The following is a 27,979-nucleotide window of genomic DNA, read 5'->3' as shown; positions in this document are numbered from 1 at the left end:
ATTGGTTTTAAATGTTCAGTCTCATTTTTATTTATAAATATCAATTAAGATGAGATGTAATGGCAGTTATATTTCGTTATTACATATATTTTCTTTTTAACTTCATCGAAACGTAAATTTTATTATTTAAAATTTGCATTTTTATTTGCTCTATATTTGTCAGAAAATTGTTTTAATTTTAAGGATTAATTACTTTCCAAACACCTAAATTCACCAGTTAGATTAACCATCATCTTCTAATCCATAGAATACAATGAAATAAAAGTTTATCTTACAAGACACATAACGTGATTGTTCCATTATCGTATTATCACATGTTAAAAAAATTAACAAAAAACAAATTACTTAGTATTTTTTAATATAAATCGTTAACAGATTGAAAGGTTGTTAAATATTATAAATTAAATGTAGCCTTTTCTTAGTTTTCTATTTGATTCATATCTGGTGGGAAGCTATGTCCCTTGTTCATATAAAGAATCTATCTCTACCTCGTTATCTCCATGGATTATGTCCATAGATAGTATATAAGAGATGTTAATACTAAAATATTACCGGTTCAGATGGGCCTTAAAGAAATCAATTTCTTTTGAAAACTCTTTTATCACTAACCGTTTTAAAAAACAATTATAAAACAGTAATTTCTTTACCATTATCTTACGAATGATTGGTCAGTAGGTACAGTAGCCACCATGTAACGGCAAACTTGGATGATCCATCCGCATGTCACTGCTGCTATATTACTGTTCTTTGAAATATTGGCACACCATGATTAGTCAACTCTTAGTAGCATAAACTTGATGCAAATGCATTGGGCAGTAATCGACGCCACTCCAAGCTCGCCATTACTTGGCAGTGACCCTATATATATATATTCTAATTTAGCCAAGAAAATCTTTTAAAAAATATTGAATGTATTTTATATTTCTCTAGTATACTCATTTTTTGTCTTGACAGTACTACACTAAGAATGTATATAATTTTCTTCTATGCTTTCTTTCACGATAAAACTAATAATTTATGTATTATTACTTCAATAATTGTGGAATGATTAATTGTATTGTTAGGTTTTTTATTGTTAAATTCTTACAGAGTTATATTGTACATGTCAAACTTTAATATTTTTTTTATTTACAATTTACCCAGACTCATGAACGAAATGATTACAAGTTTCCTTATAGTATTGAGATTCAGTTATTTTGTAATAAAAAAAAAAAAAAGGTAAAATTGAATTGATTGATTGATTACTAACATTATTTATACAGTCAAGTTTTTGACAGGAAATGAATGGATAGTGTGTAACCGCAAAATGATTATATTTGAATGATATTATAAATAGAAAAATAATAAATATTATCTGTTTTCAAATGCATTTGTTAGTTAATAAATATAAGTGAGTCATTGTATTTCGTAACAAAAAATTAACGCAAATTAAAAAATAATTATATCAGTAATTGCATTTTACCATAAAATTCAACAATTATCTATTATTATGTTAAATGAGCAAAAATGAAATTAATTAATAATGAATATGTTTATTTATTACTAGCAGACCCGGCAATGCTTCGCTATTGCTAGATTTGAGTATGTATATATATATAGATAAAGTGAACACAATTGAAAATTTGATAAAACATTAACAAAATGAACATTATGGAACTTCACAAAATTAACCTTTCCCTTTTACTCTTTCTCCCCTTTTCCTTTTCCTGTTTTAATTCTTACCATATTCCATTTCTCTTTCCCTCATTTCCCTTTCCCTTTTTATTTTTCTCCCTTTTCCTTTCCACTTACTTTTCCTTTTTTCCCTGCGTATAAATTGGTCCAGTAGTTTTTTAGTCTATAGCAGACACATCAGAAACATTGAAAATGGAATCGTAAAATATTTAGTTTAGCGTGTGTTGCTTTTACGTCCAATAGATAGTGCAGTTTTCAAAAAATGTGATGTTACCCATCACAGGTGTGACATCTTAGGTATATAAAAACATGCGTGTATTCGAATGCAACATTGTATCAAAATTTTAAAGCAATCTGTGAAGAGCTTTCGGAGATTTAAGATTTTCAACAAACAAACATTTACATTTTTATTTACAACAATTATTTTTTATTATAACATCAACTATCGTTAAAAATCATATAAAAAATTATAACTTTTCCAAAAAATATTTTTTACACTTAAAAAAAACAATAAAATTCACAGTAAATATACCTCTTTTTTTTAGGAATTTATCATTAATTTTTTTTTTTGAAAATTAATCATTACCTTTATAACATCCAATGTGATAAAAAACACACTTATGTTTGCCAACCATATATAAACATACTTGTTTTTTTTTTGTTCCTTTAATGATTCATTGATTCACAATCAAAACTTACGTGGTGGGTCAATAAATAATGAAAATCTTTTGTAGTGTACGAAAAATATCATGCCAGACTAGGATTCGGACCGAAGACTCGTAAATGAAAGGTTTAGTTCATTACTACTCCAAACCATGATGTTCAGGAATTTTGGGTCTGTAGGAAGCTGCAATCCTTGTTTATGGTGTATCTTTACGTCTGTACATTGTTATATCTTTCAGACCGGGACGTTTTATTTATTGAAACCAAAAAAACAGAATAGTAGGTGAGAAATTTAATAAGAAGCTATCATTATTGTAATATTACTAGTTTAATCCCTATTTAAATAGCTTATTATTAATAATATTTTTTTTTTTGTATTTTAAATATTAAAAAATATTGTATTATGTTGAATGTACTACAATACTTTTTTAATCCACTTATGCCAAATGCTTTTTTTACATTGATTATTTAGTAGTATTTTTACATTATTTAAACTTATTTCTAATAATATTTGTTTTACCTGACATATTGTAAATATAAAAAAGTGTAAATGTATGTGTCACATGGCCTATTGGAAAGATTTCTGTTTGACTATTGTTTTGTCATATACAGAGTGATTCAGGAGGATAGGTAATACTTTGATAACTCATTCTAGAGGCCAACCCATTCTAGAGAAAAATAAGAAAAAAATTCATATAAACATAGGTCCGAAAACGCTTCGTTAGCGAGTTATACAGGGTGAAAGATTTCGCCCGAGTTTCAGTTCTTCCGGGTAAATTAAGGCTTTCTAAACTTCTGGGAAGGTCAATTAGGGGACAAATTCAATTGTTTCTTATGGTTTTTGAGCTGGGAAATCGAAGAAAATAGGTCCCAGAACTATATCTCTCTTAATTTCTAAGATATCCCATGTACAACGCCAAAAATAGTGTCAAAAAACAATTTTTTTGACAGGAACTGAAACTCGGGTGAAATCTTTCACCTTGTATAACTCGCTAACGAAGTGTTTAAGGCGCTATGGATAAATGTACTTTTTTCTTATTTTAAGCTTCTAGAATGAGTTGTCAAAGTATTGGCCTATCATCCTGTATATACATATAAATAAAAATGTTTTTGTAATAAAAACTGTAATTTAATTGGTGTAAATGTAATAAATAGAAAATAGTAACATAACTGAATGCTATCAATTAAATTGGTATCGAAATAAGTAATAATTCAACCTAACCTGTTTGTCAATATTGTTTGTTGAAGAAATTTTTCAATTTTAGTTACACTTGTGAATAAAATATCAGATTTGTGATAATATGTAAGAAGCAAAAGGGAAATTATAAGAAAATTTAGATCTTTTTCGTTCTTTTACCAAATAGTAATTTATGAAATGATAAATAATAAACTCTAATATTCAATCAGATGATAATATACAAGTTTAGTATAATATATTGAAAAGTTGGAAATAGATGTTGACCTCATTATTTGGTTGACTCAGCCCACATGGGAGAAGAGTGATTCATAATTGTGTCAAGAGACAGTCAGAATGTAAGTTTGAAGATTTGACCACAAATAAAATATTTTAAAGGGTACTAAATTTGTATACTCTTGTAAAAAATTAATATTTTAGGCATATCTGTTGAGCAACTGTATTATTGTTAAATTCAACTTCAAGATGCTATAAATTAAAATATAAAGATTTATTTTGATTCTGTATTCATGTTTTTCTATAATATTGAGTATAAATTGGTAAGCTTTTTTCTATACGTTCATTGAACATTGTCGGGTAACTGACATGAAATGGTCTAAACCACTTTTAATAAAATGATAAAGGAATGAACTGAAAATTTACCACTTTTAGGTTTGTTAAGATTGATTTCAATAGTATAAACTTTAAACAAAAAAATAAATAAATTTCATTCAGCAGTGGACCGATTAAGCTATTGAATTCTATTAAAACCATTGTACAATAAGCTTAAAGATTATAACTTTTCGCTTTAAAACTAACGGTTTTGTTTTGAATTAGAATTCTTTTTTCTAATCACACAATCCTGTCGTTTACAAATTTTTATAAATAGTTTTAAGTGTGGCTTAATTCTTTATAATAATAACACTTGTAAAGATTTGAATAAATGTTGTATAAAACCACAGATTAAATCGTTCACAAGGGTCTCTCAATAAATAAAAAAAGAATTATTGTTATTTTAATGTTTTTTTTTTTTTTTTGTTTTTTTTTAGTAAATATAACAACCCCTTAATCCCTAGAAACAATTACATACAACAGCGATTATTACATAATAGTGCATTGTGCAACAAGCCTATAATGATATCCATTGATGTACAAATGCGAAGTAAGTTATAACATGAGTCTTGATTACTGTCGTAAGCTTTGTAAGGGCATGAATGACTATTCTATAGAGTTGCTTACTGTATGTTTCCTAGAGCTGAAAAATATTTGAATTATTGATTTAAATCGATGATAGAATTCATTGTTTATGGAATAAGTTTTTAATTTTTCAAAAAATACATTAAACAGTAGATTCTGTGGCAACATGTTTTTAGTCATAACTTCTGCCTTTTTTTTTAATGTCTATCAGTGTTTAAGACATTTCTTCCTCAGAATATGTCATAGTTAACAAAAGGAAAAACAGTGTTAATACAGAAACTTAGTTACTTATTGGTGTACTTTGAAATTAAGCACTCCTTGCTAAATACTAAGTAGGATTTAAATCTATAATAAAAAAATTGTTGAAATAACATCCACTTCTGATTGGCCAGTGGTTGAATAACTGTATCGTAATGAAAATTTGTTTCATAATAACCCTCATTAAGATACAGATTCTAGCCACATAATTCAAAGTTATAATCCAGCAGTAGAAAAAATAAATTCTTTATAATTATTTTTTAACCTATTTAAAACATTGTTTGTTGCTGTGAAACTTGAATAATTCAGTATATCAGATTAACCCACCAGTTTGGTCTAGTGGTGAACGCAACGCGTCTTCCCAAATCAGCTGATTTGGAAGTCAGGAATTCCAGTTTTCAAGTCCTAGTAAAGCCAGCTATTTTTACACGGACTTGAATACTAGATCATGGATACCAGTGTTCTTTGGTGGTTGGGTTTCAATTAACCACACATCTCAGGTATGGTCGAACTGAGAATGTACAAGACTACACTTCATTCACACTCATACATATCATCCTCATTCATCCTCTGAAGTATTATCTAAATGGTAGTTACCGGAGGCTAAACAGGAAAAAGAAAGAAAGAAAGTATATCAGATTAAAAGAAGTCTGATAATTCAAGGTTAGGATTAAAAAGTAGATGTAACAGGTACTATCACCTTGATTTACAACAGTTTTATGAGTTTATTCGGCATTTTTTAAATAAACATTAATCTTAAAAAAGAACTCCATTTCTATGTCAATTTGATTCTTTTCCAAGCATATCTTTATTTTATTAGCTGTTGATGGTAAAAAGAAGAAAATCCCAGAAAAAATTGACCGTAACATCCCTTTTTTTTGTCTTCAGTCATTTGACTGGTTTGATGCAGCTCTCCAAGATTCCCTATCTAGTGCTAGTCGTTTCATTTCAGTATACCCTCTACATCCTACATCCCTAACAATTTGTTTTACATATTCCAAACGTGGCCTGCCTACACAATTTTTTCCTTCTACCTGTCCATCCAATATAAAAGTGACTATTGCAGGATGCCTTAATATGTGGCCTATAAGTCTGTTTCTTCTTTTTAGCTATATTTTTCCAGCTGATTTGGAAGTCGAGAGTTCCAGCGTTCGTCCTAGTAAAGCCAGCTATTTTTACACGGACTTGAATACTAGATCGTGGATACCGGTGTTCTTTGGTGGTTGGGTTTCAATTAACCACACATCTCATGTATGGTCGAACTGAGAATGTACAAGACTACACTTCATTCATACTCATACATATCATCCTCATTCATCCTCTGAAGTATTATCTAAACGGTAGTTACTGGAGGCTAAACAGGAAAAAGAAAGAAAAGCTATATTTTTCCAAATGCTTCTTTCTTCATCTATTTGCCGCAATACCTCTTCATTTGTCACTTTATCCACCTGTCTGATTTTTAACATTCTCCTATAGCACCGCATTTTTAATGCTTCTAATCTTTTCTTCTCAGATACTTCGATTGTCCAAGTTTCACTTCCATATAAAGCGACACTCCAAACATATACTTTCAAAAATCTTTTCCTGACGTTTAAATTAATTTTTGATGTAAACAAATTATATTTCTGACTGAAGGCTCATTTCGCCTGTGCTATTTGGCATTTTATATCGCTCCTACTTCGTCCATTTTTAGTATTTCTACTTCCCAGATAACAAAATTCTTCTACCTCCATAATCTTTTCTTCTCCTATTTTCACATTCAGTGGTCCATCTTTGTTATTTCTACTACATTTCATTACTTTCATTTTGTTCTTGTTTATTTTCATGCGATAGTTCTTGCGTAGGACTTCATCCATGCCGTTGATTGTTTCTTCTAAATCCTTTTTACTCTCGGCTAGAATTACTATATCACCAGCAAATCATAGCATTTTATATTTTCACCTTGTACTGTTACTCCGAATCTAAATTGTTCTTTAACATCATTAACTGCTAGTTCTATGTAAAGATTAAAAAATAACGGGGATAGGGAACATCCTTGTCAAACTCCCTTTCTTATTACGGCTTCTTTCTTATGCTCTTCAATTATTACTGTTGCCGTTTGGTTCCTGTAAATGTTAGCAATTGTTTTCTATTTTATTTTAACATCCTAAAATATCATAATCATTTTTTCCCTGACTAGAAAAATGGGATGTTTTCACTTCATCTTGTTTAGATTCCAGTTCATAATAATGGTATTAAATTTCAATATTCTTGCCAAAAAATTCATCCTTTCAATTGTTCTGAATTTCTCACTTATTAATTTATATGCGTAATTTCTTTAGTAGTTTCAAAATTACCCAGCCATAATTGCATTTTTTTTTAGCCATTATTTTCCCAACTTTTAGAAAAATTTATTGAAAATTTCCCTTTTGAACTGTCAAATAAAACCTTTATACTATTTCCAGTGGGGCTAGTCATTATCGTTCGGAAGAAAATTTTGTGAGCATCCTAATTTATTTATCTTTTATTGATCCCGAACTTTCTTCTGATTTTTACTGTAGATTTATGATGTATTAAAATTTAACATGATTCTATAAGAAATATTTTTTTGCAGTTCCCAAATACTAGCCATAATTTTTTTGATTTGATATCGCTTCCTTGAATTTTGTTTTATGTTTCTCAATTATTTTTCTGATTTATTTATTAGTCAGTTTTAGTAAAGTCCTAATAAATCAGATTCTAACAATAGTAGCGGTTTCGGTTTATGCATAAATGAATGCAAAAGTAATAAAGAATACGTTTCAACTAGCTCAGAATCTAAAAATCGTATCATTTCTTAAAATTGTTTGATTAGTAGAAGTAATAACTTTTTAAAATATGTGTGTGTGGGTGTGGGTGTGTGTTTATTGATTGAACAAAATGAACATTTTCTTGTGAAAGCTTCTAATTCTAAACGCATGTTCTAATTTTTATGAATTGTCCAGTAATTTTCTGTACAATATTAGGTAGCATGATGATGATCATGTATGTGATGATTTTTTGTAAAATTTTCCATTGTGGCTGCTGAATATTTTTAAATTTAAACATAAGCCAGTTTTAACTGGAAGACTGGAAGTTTTTGTCATTAAGCGTCACTACCTGAAAAGTTAGTCTCTCTGCATCTGATGTCACATGAAAGTGTAGTGAGCATCTAAATAATTGGGTATTGGGTTTTTTGCAAGTACGTTTTACGGTACAATCAAGTGATCTAAAGAAATGTATATATTTATGTGCATACTTATATTTATGTGTATTGCACTGCTCTTTGCGTTTTATATAATGATTGACTGAATTGATATTCTTCAAATTTGGCTCAAATATTACTGTTTGTGGGGCATTGATCATATTATTTTTTCAAAATCTTTTAAAGATGTGGAGGTGGAATATTTACTAGAAAAAGAATTTTTGATTTTGTTTAAGAGAATTTTATTTTTGAGTAAACTTTATTAAAGCAAAATTGTTACCTACAATGGAAGTATAAATAACCAAAAAAGTTTTTTCAAAAATCAATCTTCACCTCTTAAAATTGATTTGTATGTTTTTTGTTCGTTTGCTCTATCTCCCTTTGCCGTAAATATTTTACAAGAATTTTTTCAGAGTTTATTCTTCATATGTAGAGCAATCAAGAAATGTATACTTTTTTTTTTTTTAATTATAAACCTTGGACTTAAAATACAGAATGTTTTGTAAATTTTTTTATTTTAGTCTGTATCCAAGGGGGATGTTAGATTTCGAGAAAACTTTAATTAAGTAAATTTGTAAAGATTAATCTGTATATCAATATTTTTATAAAACGCTTTCCTTAAAACTTATTCTCCATTTCTAAAAAAAAATATGTTTTTTGGCTCTTTATTCTTTTAATTTTAATTATTGAAAAATTTTTTTTGTAATTTTTCTTCATCGCTAAAGGGGCTATTAAAATTAAAGTAGCTTTAGTACCTACATTATTTTCTGGATCCAAAATGAGAAGGTTTTTTCATTACTTTCATTAAAGTTATACTTTATTTTATCAATATTTTTTAAACAATTTTTTTTTTAATTTATTATTTTTTTGTTAGGAATCATCACTTCTTCATAAATATTTTTTTCCTGAAGTCTTGCCACAAAGTAAGGATGACCGTAAAATTAAAAAAAAGATTTATTTGAAATATGGGAATTATAATGCTTAAATTTTATTTTGGTAATCTTGACTTGACCGATGTTGCTGAGAATGTCATGCAATATCATGATTTCCTGATATCATAGCTCTAGAGATATACTGCAAGAAAGAAATATGGTAATCAGGCAGAAAATTGCATATGGATTTTTTTTGCATTTCTTACCATTTTATGACTTAGGATTCCCCCCCAAAAAAAAATGGGGGAGACTTATGTGTGTGGGCAATATGTTTGTAAAATTTTGGGGTAATATCTCTGGTGAGTGGAGGGGAGTTGTGGGAGGTCAATTTTGTCAAAATTCTGCAACGTAACCTCACTTTATGGACTCAATACAGTATGCTTATCTTACTATTTAAAAACAAAATTCTTCCCCCTTTCCCAAATATCAAAAAAAGCTGTTTTTTTTATTTATTGTATATTTTTTAATCAAAGTTTTTTTTAATGTCTTTCTAAGTGTAGTAATAGTAGTGCAAGCAACCCCAAAAAAATACTCTGCAGGTGGGGGAGCTGATCAGAGTTTAAAATATTGATTTTTTTTTTAATTTTTCAACATTTTTTTATTTCATTTATACTTTTAATGTATCAAAGTTTAAGTAATAAACTTTTAGTAATAATATTACAATAAAATTTCATGATTCACCCCCCCCCCCCCAATAAAAAATTCTTACGTGATTTTTTATTGGTTGTACATTTTTTAGTGGATTTGTTTTGGTTTCTTCCATTTAATAACAATGTAAATCTAAAGAAATAAACAAATTCTCTTGTTAGATGCTTTTGGTGGTTTTCAGAAAATTAAAAAAATACAGATTTTTTGAATTTTTCTTAACTTTTTTTGTTCATTTTAACATATTTTACAATAAAACTTCATCATAAATTACCCCCACCCTAAAAATTAAATCTTAGGTAACGTTTCTTTGTAAGATTTCTTTGTTTTATTGAGTACAAATTGAGCAAGGTGTTTACTGTTTGAAGACTTTTTTATAATCATTTGAACGTACGTTAATCTCTTATCTTGGTTATTAAAACTTTTAATTTACATTTATGAATATTAATTCATTTTATTACTTACTATGCAGTCTTATTTGTTTGATTAATATATATTTATGAATATATATTAATTAGGTTAAAAACATTTATTTTATGAATTGGAAAAATTTATTAATAAGTGTATATGTATATATTAGCTGCAGCTTCTTTCTTTTTTTTTATTAATATGTGTAGGAAGTTTATTTTTATGTAATAATTATATGTGTGTTAATATGATGTATGTGTGTGTATATATATATATATTGTATGCAATAACAGAAGTCAAAGGTTTTGATAAACAGATCAAGTGTTTGTATATGTGTGCTTGTGTAATGTATTATAATTACTAAGTGTGACGATAATATGTATACAGTTTAAACTTGAGATCAAAGTTTATTTAATCTGTAATGCTCTTATAAATTTCCTTTGTAATTTATTATCAGTACAGTAGTAATTGTGAACAGATACGAATTAATTATTATTTCGTTATCAATAAATAATGGAAACTTTATGAATTAAAATTTGATTCTATCTTGTATTATATATGGTATAATTTTATAAAGTAAGATTATTTTATTCATTTTTTGTGTTTTTATCTATGCGTAATTCTACTATAGTATGCATCTTCAAAAAAAAAGAAAATGCATTTGAAAAATTAAAATCATAAAAACCATTTAATAAAAAAAATATTTTTTTGTTTTGAGTTGTTATTAATCTAAATGATAATTTACTTGAGGTACCCTGAAGGAATTTTAGAAAATTTACATGAAGTATTACCTCCTTTTTCCCCCCCTTCTATTCTTAGGAGTGTAATTATAATGTTTTGTAACTTTTGAAGTATCATATAAAAAATTGTTTTAAATATTTTTAAGAACATAGTTTTGTTTTTATAATAATTCTTTTTCAAATTTTTCCATTGTTCAGTTTTAATACAAATAAAAAAATTACAATTTCAGCTCTCAGGAAGTACGAGAACACTTCTTTTTATACTGATTTGTATGTTTTAAGAGCTCTATTACAAAATATGCGAGGTGTGATTAAAAAAAATAATGAACATTTTTTAATTCTACACACTAAATCTTTTTGAATGCGTTCGTCTTTTTCTCATACAGTGGCAGTGCTGTCTATATATATATATATATATATATCAATATTTGCAGCCATATCAGATATGCAGTTCAAATTTGGCAGGGCAATAATTATTTTAATTTATTTTATTGAAAATGACGAACAAAAGAATTTCATTAAATGTTGCTTTAAAAATGGAATTAATTGTTGTGAATTGGTGAAGATGTTAGAGAATACTTTTGGCGAGGATTTTGTACCACTGAACGTTTATGAGTGGTACAAACAATCTCAAGAAGACTGTGAAGAAGACAAAATGATTTGATGTCCTAACTAATCAACCAATGAAAATATCAACAAAATAAATGACATTGTGATCGATAATAGTTAAATCACTATTAAAGAAATTGCTGAAGAGGTGAAAATCTCGACATTTCGGGTATGAAACGATAGAAGCAAAATTGTTAAATTTTCAATAACATCGCAAAACTGTTAACTGATATCGATGATTACTTAGAATTAATCAAATGTATCAAATCGTGTGTGAACAGGTTTTATTTTGTCTTCAGTCATTTGACTGGTTTGATGCAGCTCTCCAAGATTCCCTATCTAGTGCTAGTCGTTTCATTTCAGTATACCCCCTACATTCTACATCCCTAACAATTTGTTTTACATATTCCAAACGTGGCCTGCCTACACAATTGTTTCCTTCTACATGTCCTTCCAATATTAAAGCGACTATTCCAGGATGCCTTAGTATGTGGCCTATAAGTCTGTCTCTTCTTTTAACTATATTTTTCCAAATGCTTCTTTCTTCATCTATTTGCCGCAATACCTCTTCATTTGTCACTTTATCCACCCATCTGATTTTTAACATTCTCCTATAGCACCACATTTCAAAAGCTTCTAATCTTTTCTTCTCAGATACTCCGATCGTCCAAGTTTCACTTCCATATAAAGCGACACTCCAAACATATACTTTCAAAAATTTTTTCCTGACATTTAAAATTATTTAAATTGTGTACAGTTATGGTATTGAAACAAAGATCCAAAAATCAACCCGATGGAAGTTTCCTGAATAACCAAGATTGAAAAATACAAGCCTAGTTCAATCAAATATTGAGGTTTTGCTTACCGTTTTCTTTTTCTTTTTAATTCCAACACCGTCGCCCTTGATGAATTCATAAGAAGTTGTAAAATCAGCAAACAGTGTGACTTAGCAGTTTTATGCTGTTTGTGTGAGATAAACGGAAGAAAATAACAAAAATATTAGATTTTGTATAACGATAATGTTCCAGCTTAAACTTCAGTATTAATTTGTGATTATATTTAGCCAAAAATAATTGCATACTGATGTCCCTTGGTCTCTCTATTGTTTATACACAGAATCCTATTACTTTTTCTTGTTTTCACATATTAAGAGAAACATTAAAACGACAATGATTTGCAGTAGTTAATGAAATTATGAAAAATTGCTAACTGAACGTTAAAGTTATCAAACAATGATATCCACGAAGTTTTGAGTATTGGAAGAAACGCTGGGTATTATGGAGGACTGTTTTGAAGGGGACAGTATCAATACTGAAGAATAAATAAATTATTTTTTGTAAATTAATTCCATACCACATTTGTAGTAAATCATTTAACAATAGAATGAAAAAAACTGTGAAACCCATTGAATGAAAAAACCCATTTTTCATTAAGCTAGGAATCTCATTTATTTTCTATAATAGCGTATAATAGTTTCAAAAGAAAATAGATTAGTAAGAGGTTATTAATGTATTCTATTTTTATATGAAATGACTTTACTTTTCTCTAATATATGTACATTTGTAATTTATTATAAAACTCAATTTTTGTTCATTGTTGGTTCATAAGTTACATAATTTCTAAAGACAAGTTTTTTTTTTGTATCATATACTTATTTTTATGTAATTATACTTACATGCTTCAATCACAATAAATTAAAAAACTAAAAATGATTGCCTGTTTCAATTTAACTTGTTTATGGTATTTACTGGATTGCAAACATCATGTTATATATATATATTATTAAAAGTAAAGTTAATATTTAGTTATCAAAGCAATGTCCAGGTTAATCTAAATGCGGTTTTTACTAAATAAAATGTTATTTTAATTAGAAAACATTAATACTTGTAAAATTTGTGAATATCTAATTGCTTAAATAAATTATATCGTTTATTTTTAATTAGTTCAAATACTAGTATTGGCATAGTTTCAATGTACTATTGATTTTAATTAATGAGGTCATTTCTTGTGGACAGTTCATTTTTGACAGTTGCCAGTAGATTTTTAATTGGATTTTTGTTAAAGAAATATATTTAGCTATTAAAGCTTTAAATGTATTATTATTTTATAGTTTTTCACTTTAGTTTTATCATAAAAACAGTTTTCAAAGTTATTTTGTAACTTTGACATATAATCTTATTATAAATAAATAAATATTTTTTTTTATATATGTTACTCTGGTATAATTTAATCAGCCAGATGTGTAAAATCTGTTAAATGTAAAATTTTACATTTTTAAATGTAAGATAACTCACAATTTGCTTTGGTGGTGGGAGGTTTTTTGATTGATTAAATGAAATTATGACATTCTGGAAGTATCCAGATATTTGACTTTCTAAGCAATGTAACATCATACATCCATTTAGTAAGTGTTTCTGTAGCTTGTTACATTTCTGGATTACCAAGTTAGATTGTAACTAAGTCCCGTCTCCTAGGGTGGGGGAACAGGAACGACATAGTCGGGCCTGGTAACCCTACTCTGGGAGTTAGAGGCAGGCATTAATAGTTAAGATCCTAGCCGGCTTATTAGAATAAAAAGACACTCCCCCGGATTGTGTTGCTTCACTGTGGAATCCGATTCGGGGAAGAGGGGGATAAAAAGCTAGATTATAAGGGTGTCTCATTTGAAATGCTCTATTTTTATCTAAATATCTCCCAAAATATTACACACATCAACATGAAACAAATATTAAATTAGAGTCTTTCTAATCAAGTTATAATTAAAAATCACTCACTTCAACATGTCCCACCAGTCAAATTAAGAATGTCCAGCTCATAGTCAATTTCTTGTCATGTTCGTTGAAGCATTTATGTTGTGATGGTTGAAATGGCATTCTGAACGCTCTCACGCAGCTTCTGGATGTTTGATACTTTTGTGTTGTATACACCCTGACTTTGATATAAACCCAGAAGAAGAAGTCAGAGGAGTTATGTCTGGCAATCTGGGTGGCCAAGGAATTGAACCACCTCTTCCAATCCACCTACCAGGAAACATCTCATCCATCCTTTCCCTTACCACAAGGAGCCAGTACGGGGGAGCTCCAGCTTCCTAGAAGAGGATATTAGGAAGCCTGTGTTCAATTTGTGGGAACGCGGACTGCACCAACATGTCAAGATATGAAATACCTTCAATGAAGAAGAAGAGTCATCTTCCATGAGACCATACCACACATAGTGTTTAGGACTATTTCTCTCAAACTCAATCATCTCACAAGTAGGCTCTGTCCCACAAATTCTTACGTTATGATAATTGTCATGGCTTGGCATATGGAATGTGGCCTCATTGGAAAACATAATCGATGACAGAAAGCTAGGATTTTGATCAGTGCGTTCCAACATGTTTTTTTTTGGCAAAAACTGCTCTCTTCGGCTTATCTTCTAGTTTCAACGCTTGGAACAGTTGCACTTTGTTCGCTTACAACTTCAGACACTTATGCACAAATCTGTGGACGGTTGATTTTGGAATATTCACTTCCCGCAAGGCTCTGCAAATGGATTTACATGCGCTTATTTGAAATGTTTCGACGATACACCCCATGTTCTCTTCTGATACCGTTTGTCGGCCATTGCCATGATTTTTAACCACTGAACCAATTTCCAAATTATTGTTCTTTTTGTGCCTTAATTCTCTTCCCATCTGGGAGATCTCTCGTACATCTGATGGAATTGTTGTTAAAAAGCCACTATTGACTAGTGGCTAAGTTCCACGTATCGCTTAACGATCTGTGCTTTTTTGCAAATTGTTACCATTTTTAATCTTATGTAGTCTCCACGACACCTGGTGTGAATTTCCAAAATCACAATTTCCACCGAAATTGGTATATTTCAGCTACTGATTGGCACCTGGAAACAAAAAATATTTCTATTTATTAATTTATGGTAGCAGAATAAAAATAGGGCATTTCAAATGGGACACCCTTATTTTTAATCCTACAAGAACATAGGCTTGAAAATTTTAAGAATTTAGTAATATAGAAATGTATTAAACATTTTTAACTCTAGGAGTTTTAAAGTATAATTAGTCCAGCTCGGTCTCAGATTGTCTTCTTATTGCATGGAAAGGCAAGTAACAACCCTCTTTCCTACTATTAACACACAGGATGTTAAACTGTTGGCTAGATTTGGACTGATAAATTTCTTTCATTTTGTAATTTTCTATAATATATGCAAATATTTACTCCCAGTATAAACATATCTGATTGGAAACTATAAATATCTACTTTAATCCAGTTTACATGTGTTTTGGTAGATTTAAGTATTTATTTTTGTTCACTGTGATTACTAATGGTATTAAAAACTGTTTTTTATTTGGCCAACATTTTTTATTTCGCAAACAAGCTTTCCATCTTGTTCTAATTAATTTAAGTCTAATAGTTGTGAGTAAATATGTATTCCACTTTATGCTATTTTTTAATTTAATTCCAAATACAAAAAATACTTTTAATTTAATTAAGTCAGATACAAATTATTTTACATTTTTTTATTAATCAACAGTGAACTAATTTTTCCTATAATCACAGTTATTCTTCCTTTTAGTTGATTAAAACAATTCAAGTCGGAAAGGACAATCAAACGGCATTTTTCATTAGTTAATATTTTGTATTAAAAGAGAAACAATTTTGGAATATTTTTGTGCAGTTATTTTGATAATATTCTGCTTACAGAATGTTGTATGGAAATGAGATTTTGTTAATGAAGATTAAGTAATTTACATAAAAAAAATAAAAATTAGTCCTTTCCAATTACTAGAAAAATAAAGAACTTTATAACGGATTGCGCTCACTGATGGATTAAAAAATGGTAATAATTTTTATGTTTTTTTTCGAACATGCTTCTTTGTTAGTACTCTGAATAGTTATTAACTTCTACAAATTCTATTTGTAGTTTTATCATTTTGTGGGATAGCTAGTTAGGTCTGATTCTTTAGGATTTTCAATTATCCTTATTTATAGATTTACTTTCATTTCTTAATATTCTTTATAGAATAACTTCTCTAGTCCTTTTCCCAGACTTATTTCAGACAATTTCTACTTACTTCAGATTTATTTTAGAAAAAATTTTATTAAAGCAAATTTGCTACCTACAATGCGTATATAAATAATACAAAAATTAAAAAAAAATCTCCATCTCTTAAATTGAGTTATATATTTTTTTTGTTATTTCACTCGTATCTCCCTTTGGTTTTAATATTTTTTGGTATTTTATATATCATATGATGCGAAAAATATCTGTAATTTTCCAAAAATTTAAACGTAGACCTTAAACACAGGAAAAGTTTTTTTTTTGGGAAATATTTACATTTTTTTTTTTAATTTTAATTGAGGGAATTTTAGATTTAGAGAATTTATTTAAGCAGATTTATTAGATCTAATCTGTATATGAATATTTTTAGTTTTTTTTTTTAATGCTAAGAAATATTATTATTATTAATCTAATCCAAAATTAACATTTTGTTATTTTAAATTTGGAAATTTTGATGCTTCAATTTTATTTCATATTCATTATTATCAATAAAAACCCTACTTGCACAGGGACCCCAAAATTGTGAAAAAATTGGAAAAATGTTTTTTGTTACATATATTTAAAAATAAATAGGACTTTAATGATTGAATTTTAAAAACTTTCTGGTGAAGCCAAATTTACAATTAAAAGCTGTACAAATTCCAGCCTTTTTTACGGCTGTAAAATCATGTAAAACATTCATTTGTCTTGTACTCATTTGAGGTTGTTATGAAAATGAAATTATTTTTTCTCGATTTTTTTTAAATTAAAACTGATCGTTTTCTTGTTTTGTTTTAAATCACAAACAAAATGTTTATTATAAAATTTATTTTTGATAATTTTTTTTTAATATAATCAGTTTTTTGTTAGCGCTTTCATAAAATCATTAAAAATATTAATTCGTGCACTGAATGTAATAAAAAAAGTCACGGTAAAATACCATCAGTATTGAACTCTTTTATAATAATTCCATCTTATTATTAACACTGAACTGAAATTTTTAAATATAATGTAACTGTGAATTGTATTGTTGTTGAATTATATGCAATTAAACTGATCAAACTGATTTTGTATTTTATATATATATACTATAATTACCTCATTTCATTTCATTCATCATATGGTGTAATTACCAAAGTTACCAGATGTGTATGTAATATTGGTAAAAAAAATCTATTGAAACCTGTTGATATTTTGTTACGATAGATTTTAAAGTATATAGTATAGGATAATCCATTTTATTTTTAAAATTTATTATTTATAATATTATTTTATTAATAAAATGTATGTTTCAATCATATTTATTGTTATGTTTGTTTTAATAATGATATTTATATTTTTTTATTTGTAGTGAATGGGTGTTAGTGAGTGGTGATGACAGAAATTCATACAATGATGTTGATGAATTGTGTATAAATCATTCCAGTTTGATTTATTGTCGATATGTACAGTAAAGATTTTAACACACTGCTGAATTTATAATTAAACAAACATTAATAAAAATAAAAAAAACAATTTATGTACATAATATTTACATAAAAAAACCGAATATTTATAAAAATATTATGGAGAATTATCAGGTAAAGTAAATTCTTAGTCAGTTTCTTTAAATTTTTTTTTTTGTTTTTGATTATGTTAGGATTGTTCACAGTTAATATATCTTCTTTTTTTTTAATAATGTTTGGTGGCCGATATCATTATTATTGTAGTTTATAATACTGTACTGTATAAATCTGAAATAATTTTTAAGATTTGAACAATTATTTGCTCATTTATTATAAAATGAGCAATTAGTGTGTTATAGCAATATGTGTAAATAAATAAGAGATAAATATTAAAAATTAAAAAGTACAACTGCTGAAAAAAAGCATTGCTCTTTTTGTTCTGGTTTGGTTCCATAGTGATTTTATATAGTAAGCAAATACCCCTTTTTAATTTTTAAAATTTGAAGGTTGGTTGCAAAGCTATAACAAAATTTCTGAATAACCATTATCTGTTAAATCGAGATTGTATCTGATACATGCCAAAGTTAGCCTTCAACCTAATAACAAATATCCCGTTTGAATTTTAAAAATCAGATTATTGTTTGCAGAGATATAAGCGCAACCCATTGCACCTTCCAAAACAGCACCTCAGGGGCACTCTGTTTGTTACCAATTGATGGTGATGATCGGCCTAGCCTCGCATGAGGTGCTCCCAATTCTAGCCTCAAATGCAGTTTGCAAGGGAAGCCCATTATTATTAAACAGATATTTTTTTAATTTATTTAATATTATTTTATTTAACGTAAATTTAATTCTATTGATTCGAATCATTCAGTTCAAACTTAGCTCGCATAGTGAGAGAGGTTCATAGTTCAGAGTTCATCAATTCAATTTATTAAAGTTTGTGCTTCAACTGGCAAATCTCCACTACTACTATATATATATATTTACGTAGCCTATGACACTCCCGGTAACATACGGATTCCAACACGGGATCATACATCTAAATCGGTTCAGTCGTTGAGCTGTAACAGTAGAAAAAACATACATACATACACACACCCTAAATACGTTATACTTTTTTTTTATGCAGCCGTGTAAAAACTTGATTTTGAAAAGATTTAAGCAGTTAAGTTGAAAAGATTTAAGAAGTTTAATTATGAAGAGATGTAATAAACATTTGTATATTGTAAAATAATACATTAGTCAATTCATGATTTCTTGTAACATATACCAGTCGATCAGAAAAAAAGAATTAAATCATGCTTTCATTATAACATACAATTTTTTATATTTAATAGGTTAACCTTATTCTGGATCTTTAGTGTTATTTGTTCTGGGCTATGTGACCCGTTTTTTAAATCAAAACAGGTCTCATAACCCAGTTATGAGACTCATTTTATCTTTTATTGACCCGTTCATCCTTTTTTTTGAGACATCAATTTGTGTCTCGCTGAAATGCTGTGAGACTCAGATTTATGTCACTTTTTTTTATCATAATTAAGATGGAATGCATTTTTGTTTGGAAAATGTTTAAATTGATATTAAGGATTTTTTTGTACCGTATTTTTCAGAACAACAATGTCATACTGTAATAGAGAAAATTACGACTTTTCCATTGATATACTTAACTTCTTTGTGCATTGTCACATTCGAAAGTTAATAAGCTGTATCCCAAATACTATAAATTTTACATTACTGTTATAAAACAACAGCTGAATTTTAAAAAAAATAAATTTAATTTGTAGAATAATTTTATTATTTAGGTTGGCAAACAAGTTAAGAACCAGTGTCAAGGATGTGTTCTGCATTTTTTTTTCTAAGTCACTATTAAATCAAGATAATTATAGATAAAAACCTAGTAATGTAACCTAGTAGTGTAAATAAAATTGTTTAAAAATTTAAATAAAGTTACTTTCATTACAAATATTTCTTCATGTCAAAATTCCTTTTTAATTATTTTGAATGATATAAAAAAATGGGATGTAAAATTTTTCCATGAGTTTATGAATCACATAAACTTATATTCTTGCAGTTCATTATTTCAGACGAGTGAAATAGTTTTTTCCCTTTATTTCATCCTTGTAAACAGTGTATTGTAATTTATAAGACCCCCATTTATGTCTCATTCATTAAATTTATCTTTTTTTTTTGGAGACATCAATTTGTGTCTCACTGAAATGCTGTGAGACTCAGATTTATGTCGCATCTTCTTTTTTTTATTGTAATTTAACGGAATTAAAATTGAATGCAGTTTTGTATGGAAGATGGATAGATTGAAAAGAAAAAATAATTAGGGAAAATATATTTTGTAACAGTCAAATTATTGTTGTTTTGGGTGTAGCAGTCAACCTGTTAAATAAGAATTTATAATCGTTTTTAAGAAGCTTGTTGTTATATATAGTCAATTTTTTGTCATCGAGTATAAGAATTAACACGTTTTCATTTAAATTGTCTGACAAATGATTGATGTTGGCAATTGAGAATATAAATATAATTGATCTTAAAGAATGAACTTTATAAATTTAATGCAGATTTGAATATTGTTGAAATAATTTGATCCAAATACTATTTCATAATGCCATTTTATTTTCATAATGTGGGCTAGATTTAACGTTTTTGAACCTGAGGCATTTCAAACAAAAAAAAAAATATCAGTCGAGGATTTTCTGCATGTTGAATTTCATGTGGTACCAATATTTTTTTACTGTTCTGAATAAAATGTTAAATTATTTTTACCTTGATGAGTAAATTGTTCTTTTGTAACATCTTCCACATTTCTATGTCCTTCATCCAGTTTTTCCATTATCATTTTTTTTCTTTGTGGATGTTTGTGCTTCTTAGTTTTTCAATGTTTAATAATGCTGTTTATACCCTTGATATCTATTATGAAGGTTGTTTTGGTTTGTTCATCGGGATTTTATTTACTGTTCGGTGGTTGAACAGTAATACTAGTTGCCGATAATCTGCGTATCAGGTAAAGACAAGTACTAATCTCTTAAAACAAATTTAACTTTACAATGCCTTTAGAAAGATTTTTTATTTGTGGAAAAAGTATGCAAATGTTATAGAATTTTATTTAAAACGTTTGTGAAAATTCAGTTCAGCCCATTAATTAAAGTATGTTGAGGTATTTTCAAAAAGATTACAGTTATTAATATTTTTTTTGATTTTATGTTTTATAAAAAGTTAATTTTCACAATAATATATGTTTTTTATTATCCTGCCTTATAAAATAATTTAATGTAAACTCTTTGAGAAATGGTTAATACCATTTCACATCCATTATCAAAATTTATAATTTTGATAACATCATGTATCTCCAAAAAAAAAAAATATATATATATATATATATTTTTTAATAGATTTTTTTTAAAATATTTTAGAACTGTATATATGAATATATATGAGGATAATTCAATAATTGCTCTGGAGTTAAAATATGCTTAATTAATATAACATTTTTCCCACTTTTCAATAAAATCAACAACAACATTAATACACTTGCCCAATTTTTGAATCGGCTTGTTTATGCCGGTCGCAAGCAAAGTCTTAATATCGAAGCCAATTTAGCCTATTTTCATTGACGTCATCATTGCCATTAAACCTCTTATAACATTGTGTTTCTGAGTGGACCAAACAAGTTGAAATCCGATGGGGCCAAGTCAGGACTGTATGGGGAACCCACCGGGCTGGTCTAGTAGTTAACTCGTCATCGCAAATCAGTTGATTTTGAAGTCGAGAGTTCTTAGGTTCAGATTCTAGTAAAGGAAGTTACTTTTATATGGATTTGAATACTAGATTGTGGATGCCGGTGTTCTTTGGTAGTTGGGTTTCAATTAACCATACATCTTAGGAATGGTTGACTTGAGACTATACAAGACTACATTTTATTTATATTCATATACATCATCCTCTGAAGTAATACCTTACGGTGGTTCCGGAGGCTAAACAGAAATCGAGAGAGGACTGTATAGTGGCAAGGTAGTGCTTCCGAATGGTTTCTTGAGTTACCTGAGCTGTGTAAGGCCGGATGTTTATTGTAAAGCAAATGAGTTCTTTTTGAACCCTTTTCTTTTTGCTGTTTAGCCTCCGGTAACTACCGTTTAGATAATTCTTCAGAGGATGAATGAGGATGATATGTGAGTGTAAATGAAGTGTAGTCTTGTACATTCTCAGTTCGTCCATTCCTGAGATGTGTGGTTAATTGAAACCCAACCACCAAAGAACACCGGTATCCACGATCTTGTATTCAAATCCGTGTAAAAATAACTGGCTTTATTAGGACTTGAACGCTGGAACTCTCGACTTCCAAATCAGCTGATTTGGGAAGACGCGTTTACCACTAGACCAACCCGGTGGGTTTCTTTTTGTACCAATCTTGCATTTGTTTTACGGTATTTGTGCGTGTTGGTGATAATGTTATGAACTGAACCATCACTTATGTGTAATTTTTCCAATATAATCTCATCTATAATCCTTTGTTCATCTTGGATGAGAGAATCTATGCAAATTTCAAGTGCTGGAGCAGAAACTTTAATCAGATATCCAGAAAAGTGCTCATCAGTCATTGAAATTCATCCGTCTTTATTTTTTGTATTCACTTTTAAAAATTTCTACAGTTTATTAAACTTTGTTCATATTATTTGGTTGTACAAGAGTAAATGTTAACTGGTTTTTCACCTTTGTAAAACAAATCCAATTAGTGTATTCAAGTAATTTGCAAACTCACTATTCTAAAACGAAATTTTGAGGTTATAGAGAAAACAATTTTACTCAAACAGCTGATCAAAAGTCATCACATGGTCATCAGCCTACTGTTTTGAAAGTATCATAACCCACTATTTTGCTTCCGCATCTATTTTTGTCTAATTATTGAATGATTCTCACATATAACATCTTTTCTATTATTTATTTTTAAATTATTAAGAAAAAGTTGTATATTTTGTATTTCAGTTGTGTATTTTGTATTTTGGTATTAGATGTAGGTGAAATAGGACGCCCGATTTTATGATCTGTGCATCTAAGCTACTTAGTTACCCATCAGGTTGGTCTAGTTATGAACTCATCACGAACGAAGTCGAGAGTTCTTACGTTCAAATCCTAAAAAAGGCAGAATACTAGATCACGGATACCGGTGTTCTTTGGTGGTCGGGTTTCAATTAACCACACATCTCAGGAATGTTCGACCTGAGACTGTACAAGACTACACTTCATTTACATTCATGCATATCATTCTCATTTATCCTCTAAAGTAATACCTTATGGTGGTTCTGGAGGCCAAACAAAAAAAGAAAGAAAGAAAGCTACTTAGTTATGCTTTTTTGCTAGTTCTGGATATTCTTCTCAAGCAGATTCACCATCCATTTGAGTCTTAAAGAAAGTATATATGGTAATGTACTGGTAAAGGAAGGAGAAATGGAGGAATTATTTGACTGGCAGAGCAGCCGTGCCAATACATTAATTAGTACTAGCTAACAGTATGTAACATGATCTGTACCAAATGTTTTTTTTATTACAGTTTTTTTTTTAATTCTTGATTGTTCTTAAGGAGTAGTTAAGTTATATAAAATAAATGTAATCGTTTGTGAATATATTATGTTAACTGTGAATAATCTTTTTAGGCATGTATGTATTTATGTTTTTGTTAAAAGGTGGCTTTATCTGTTGTTTTTTTTTTTTGTCTTTTAATTACTTTTATTTATGATTGAAACATATATTGTTAATGTAAGTAATATCAAAAGGTTTCAATATTTTTATTAAATCATAACTTCTTTATTTTTCTTCTCTTTACTTTATTCATATTCATTTTTCTCTTCTATTCATTCATCTATAATTAATAATTTTTATTAAAGATTTCTATGTATATATTTTTTTATTACATGCTATACAATAATAAATATTATTTTGTTTCAGCTGAAGAAACAACAGCAGCTTCAGCAACAGATATTACTTCAACAATTTCATGCTCAGCAACAACAACTTGCTGAGCAACATGAACAACAGTTAAGACAGCATCTCAAGGTATTTAATTTTTTTCTATTATTTTATTTTTTAATGATGTTTTATTTACTTCTTTTTTTTTTTTTCATTAATTATGGGTAGGTTAGGTTGCACTCAGCTTATATTACTTTTTTTCTTCTTTGTCTTCTTTACTGGCTATCTTTTATCAAAGGTTAGTTCTTTCATCGTGGCAAGGACAACTTTATTTAATTGCGATTTTAAATAATTCTATGGTTGAACAGTTGTCTTAAATTTTTGAGCTGCGAAGGAGACATCCTACCTCATCTCGACACTTCCTTTATCATTCTCCTTTCCCTGATTATTAAATGAAATAAAGAATATTTTTCTCCTTCCAGAAATAGGTCTTTCTTTTAAAGACCGACCACCGAAATTTATTGATATTTATTATTTTAATATTATTTGTTAACGTTATTGTTCGCCACTGAAATTTATTTACAAGATAATTCTGAATTTATTGGTAGATAATGTTGTATTCTTATTTATCATTATTGTAAGTTGTTCAGTCTTTTATTTACCCTTTTCTCTTTAAGCTTCCACATTTATTGTTTTTTAACCATTATTTAGATCATAGTATTGTGTGAATTATTATATTATACTAAAATGTTTTTACAATCCTTAAATTATTTAGATTTATTAATATGAAAAAATTATATAATTTTTACATAAGAAAAGTAATACTGTTTGAAAATCGTCAAATGTTGACATTGCATTATATGATACACCTGACTGATATAATCTAATTCGCGAAAATGCAAGACAGAAATTCGTTTAAAGAAAAATACGTGACTGGATAGTAACAGATGTCATTAGCATATGTACTTTTCACTGTATCTAGTTTTTCATATAAAGTAATGCTTGGAAAAGTTGGAAGTATCTTAAAAATCAGTTAGGGATAAGAGAAATTATTTATTTGGTATAAATAATTTTGTTTTTTATCAGTCCACATTATTTTAAATTATCTCCTGTAAATACCTCATCAAATATTCTCCCTTCTGATTTTCTTACTATTTTTTTTTTTTTTATATATGTTTTATTACCCGTAAAACAATATATTTCACATAAATATTACTTTTTGAATGTTAATTTTATGTTTTACATCAGTGCAAATTGGTTTATATATATATATATCTTATTTTTCCATTCTTTGTAATTTTACTATGTAACAAAATGGTATAGTATACTATTATTTCACATTATGCTCTTTTTATATATTTTTAATTATTGTTAAATGTTTTAAAACCAAAAATCTCTGCTAGCAGTAAATCTAATGTACGCTACTCAGAATTTCTTCTAATTATTTTTTTGCTAATAAAATTAAGTCATCAGCGAATATTAATATTTTTGTTTTCATTTAATCACTGTATCAAGTTGAAAAATGATGTGAACAGATTACATCCTTTTTTCATTCGTTTTTTTTTTTTTAAAAACTGCCTCTCTTCTTCTGCATCTCTTTTGTCGCTGACTATTTTATTAAGTTTTATGTTGTGTTATATTAACAAATGATTTTATCATGTGTATACATGCCACTTAAGACCCTTCTTAAATTAGGTAGTTTTTTATTTATTTGATTATTACGTTCATTAGAAATTTGTGACATAATTACTAAAATTTTTATATATTTTTCGTATAAATTTAGGATTTATTTTTTTAATTCCCCTCTTAATAGTTTATAATATTGTTCATAGCATATTTTCAAGTGTTATGGTACTATCTACATCACTTAATGTTATATAATTATTATTGTTATTGTTCTTATTAAGTAGTTAGCTTCATTATGACTGTACTGATTGTGTAATATCTGATGTATAAAAAATAGAATACTTGTATTGAATTCAATAACTGAATAAGCATAATCATTGACTCATCCTTAATTTTTCCTTCTACTTGAATTCATTCAAATTGAAATTAACATATTTATTTCTCTGATTATACTCCACGATAATTTATTGAGTTTAACACTGAAGGTTCTGGATTCGAATCCTAGTTAAATTGGTATTTTTTCATTATTACAAGATCGATTTCTTATAAAAAAAATCTGACGTGGACACCATATCCTTGTACGCTTATTAAATTACATATACACTTTATACCTAAAATTTTATTTCACTAATAACTTCTCATTTTTTCATATTTTATTTTTATTATTATTATTTAATTATTATTTATTGTAAACATTTTTTTTACAATCGTAGGTTAATAATTATTAATAGATCAGTATATTTAAATTTAAAAAAAAAGAAGAATGAAGTTGAATTCAAATCAGTGTGACTTCTCCTTGTAAAATTAAAATATTTCATTAATTAAAATTTTATTTGCCTATAACTCTGGAACCAATGAAAATAAGTACCACTTTTGATATCATTGTAAAGCTCTCAATGAGGGTTTATTACTGCAGTTAAGAAAAAGTCCAAAATCCAATTTCTTTGTTTTTGGGGGCATTTTTGTTCAAGTCGATTGGAATCAAAAGGGGAGGTGCACAACTAGATGTTACAACAGTCCTAAATCCAAAATTTCAACATCCTATGACTAATCATTTTTGAGTCATGTGAGATACAGACATCATGCCGAAACTAGTCAAAATGGATTCAGGGATGGTGAAAATGGATATTCCAGTTGAAATCTTCACAAAATTTTTCGCGATCACAATACTTCCTTTATTTCATACAAGGAAGTAAAAATCAATAATAATTAAAAAGTAGTAGTGATCATTGCATGAGGATGAATCAAATTTGAAATGGTAATTTTGCTATTCTACGCAGCAAGCAGTTCTGAGCTGGATGGTGGAGTGAAGGGTTAATGTTCAGTGTGTTAGAGAGTGGTAACCAGCTTGGTTAGCTCCTCCGCTATGTTCTGTCATCAGTACAGCCATGAGTGAACAAGAGGTTCCATTGTCTGTTGCACAACATATAATCATAAAGTTTTTAACTAATGAAGACATTAAACCTGCAGAAATTTTAACTCGTTTAAAGTTACAGTTTTGAGATGCTACACTGTCCCAGAACCAGTGTATATGTGGGCCAGACAGTTTAAGTGTGGGCGAGAAAGTGTAGAAAATGAAAGTCATGATCAATACCCAAGGTCAAGTCTCACAGCTGACAACTTCTGTGCCGTTCGAGAAGTTATCAAAGGTGGTCGCCGGTTCACTGTGGAAGAAATCATGTCATAGGTGGATATCAGCTATGAGAGTGCTCAATCCATTATCACTGATCATCTTGGCTTTAGTAAAATTAGCGGTTGATAGGTTCTGAGGTTGTTGACCGAATATCAGAAACAGTTCATGTTGGAGATCTCTGAGAGACTTCTAAATCTATTTTTTGAGAGTCGCATCACATGTAATGAGACATGGCTTCATCATTACACCCCAGAGTCAAAAATGGCAAAGGAAGGATGAAGACTGCCCAGTGAAGACAAAAAACTCAATTGTCAGCTGGAAAAGTTCTTACAAAAGTTTTTTTTTTTTATTCAAGGGGAGTTTTACTCATTGATTTTCTCTACAATCAATTAATAGTGAATGCGGCTTACTATCGTCAACTGCTACAGTCAACAAAAAGCCGCCTACCAAAATAAAAGACTGGGTATGCTCATCAGAAATGTCATCCTTCTCCATGACAACACCAGGCCACATACCACGATTTTGACAAGGAATAAATTGGGAAAAATGCACTGGGAAACCCTCGATCATCCTCTGTACAGTCCAGATTTATCCCCCGTGGCTATTTTTTGTTTGCGCCCTTGAAAAAATTGCTTGGAGAGTAACGATTCAAAAATAATGAAGACGTTGAAGAGTGTGTACGCAATTGGTTGACCACTTGTCCTCAAACCTTTTATGAACAAGGAATATTCAAGCTACCAAATCGTTGACAAAAGTGTGTAGATCGTGCAAGAGACTGTTTATATTATTAATCAATAAATTTATTAAAAAAAATTAC

The 27,979-nt window shown here is 28.5% G+C and overlaps 1 protein-coding gene across 4 annotated transcripts in view; it reads left to right on the top strand.

Annotated features, from left to right (window-relative positions):
- The window catches only part of HDAC4 (histone deacetylase 4), a 425,916-nt gene that overhangs the window by 323,943 nt on the left and 73,994 nt on the right, over nt 1–27,979 (top strand). For all 4 annotated transcript variants that reach the window (XR_012758717.1, XM_075381378.1, XM_075381376.1 and 1 more), the window contains one exon: nt 23,943–24,050. Coding sequence is in view for 3 of the 4 variants with exons in the window: in XM_075381378.1 (XP_075237493.1) it covers nt 23,943–24,050 (108 nt within the window). In the remaining variant the exon portion in view is untranslated. The remainder of the gene's footprint in view (nt 1–23,942; nt 24,051–27,979) is intronic.

The sequence above is a fragment of the Lycorma delicatula genome, chromosome 13 (assembly GCF_047948215.1).
Source record: "Lycorma delicatula isolate Av1 chromosome 13, ASM4794821v1, whole genome shotgun sequence".
NCBI classification, from domain to species: Eukaryota; Metazoa; Arthropoda; class Insecta; order Hemiptera; family Fulgoridae; genus Lycorma; species Lycorma delicatula.
Note: the sequence above shows the minus strand (reverse complement) of the source record. Positions and strands in the feature narration are given on the sequence as shown.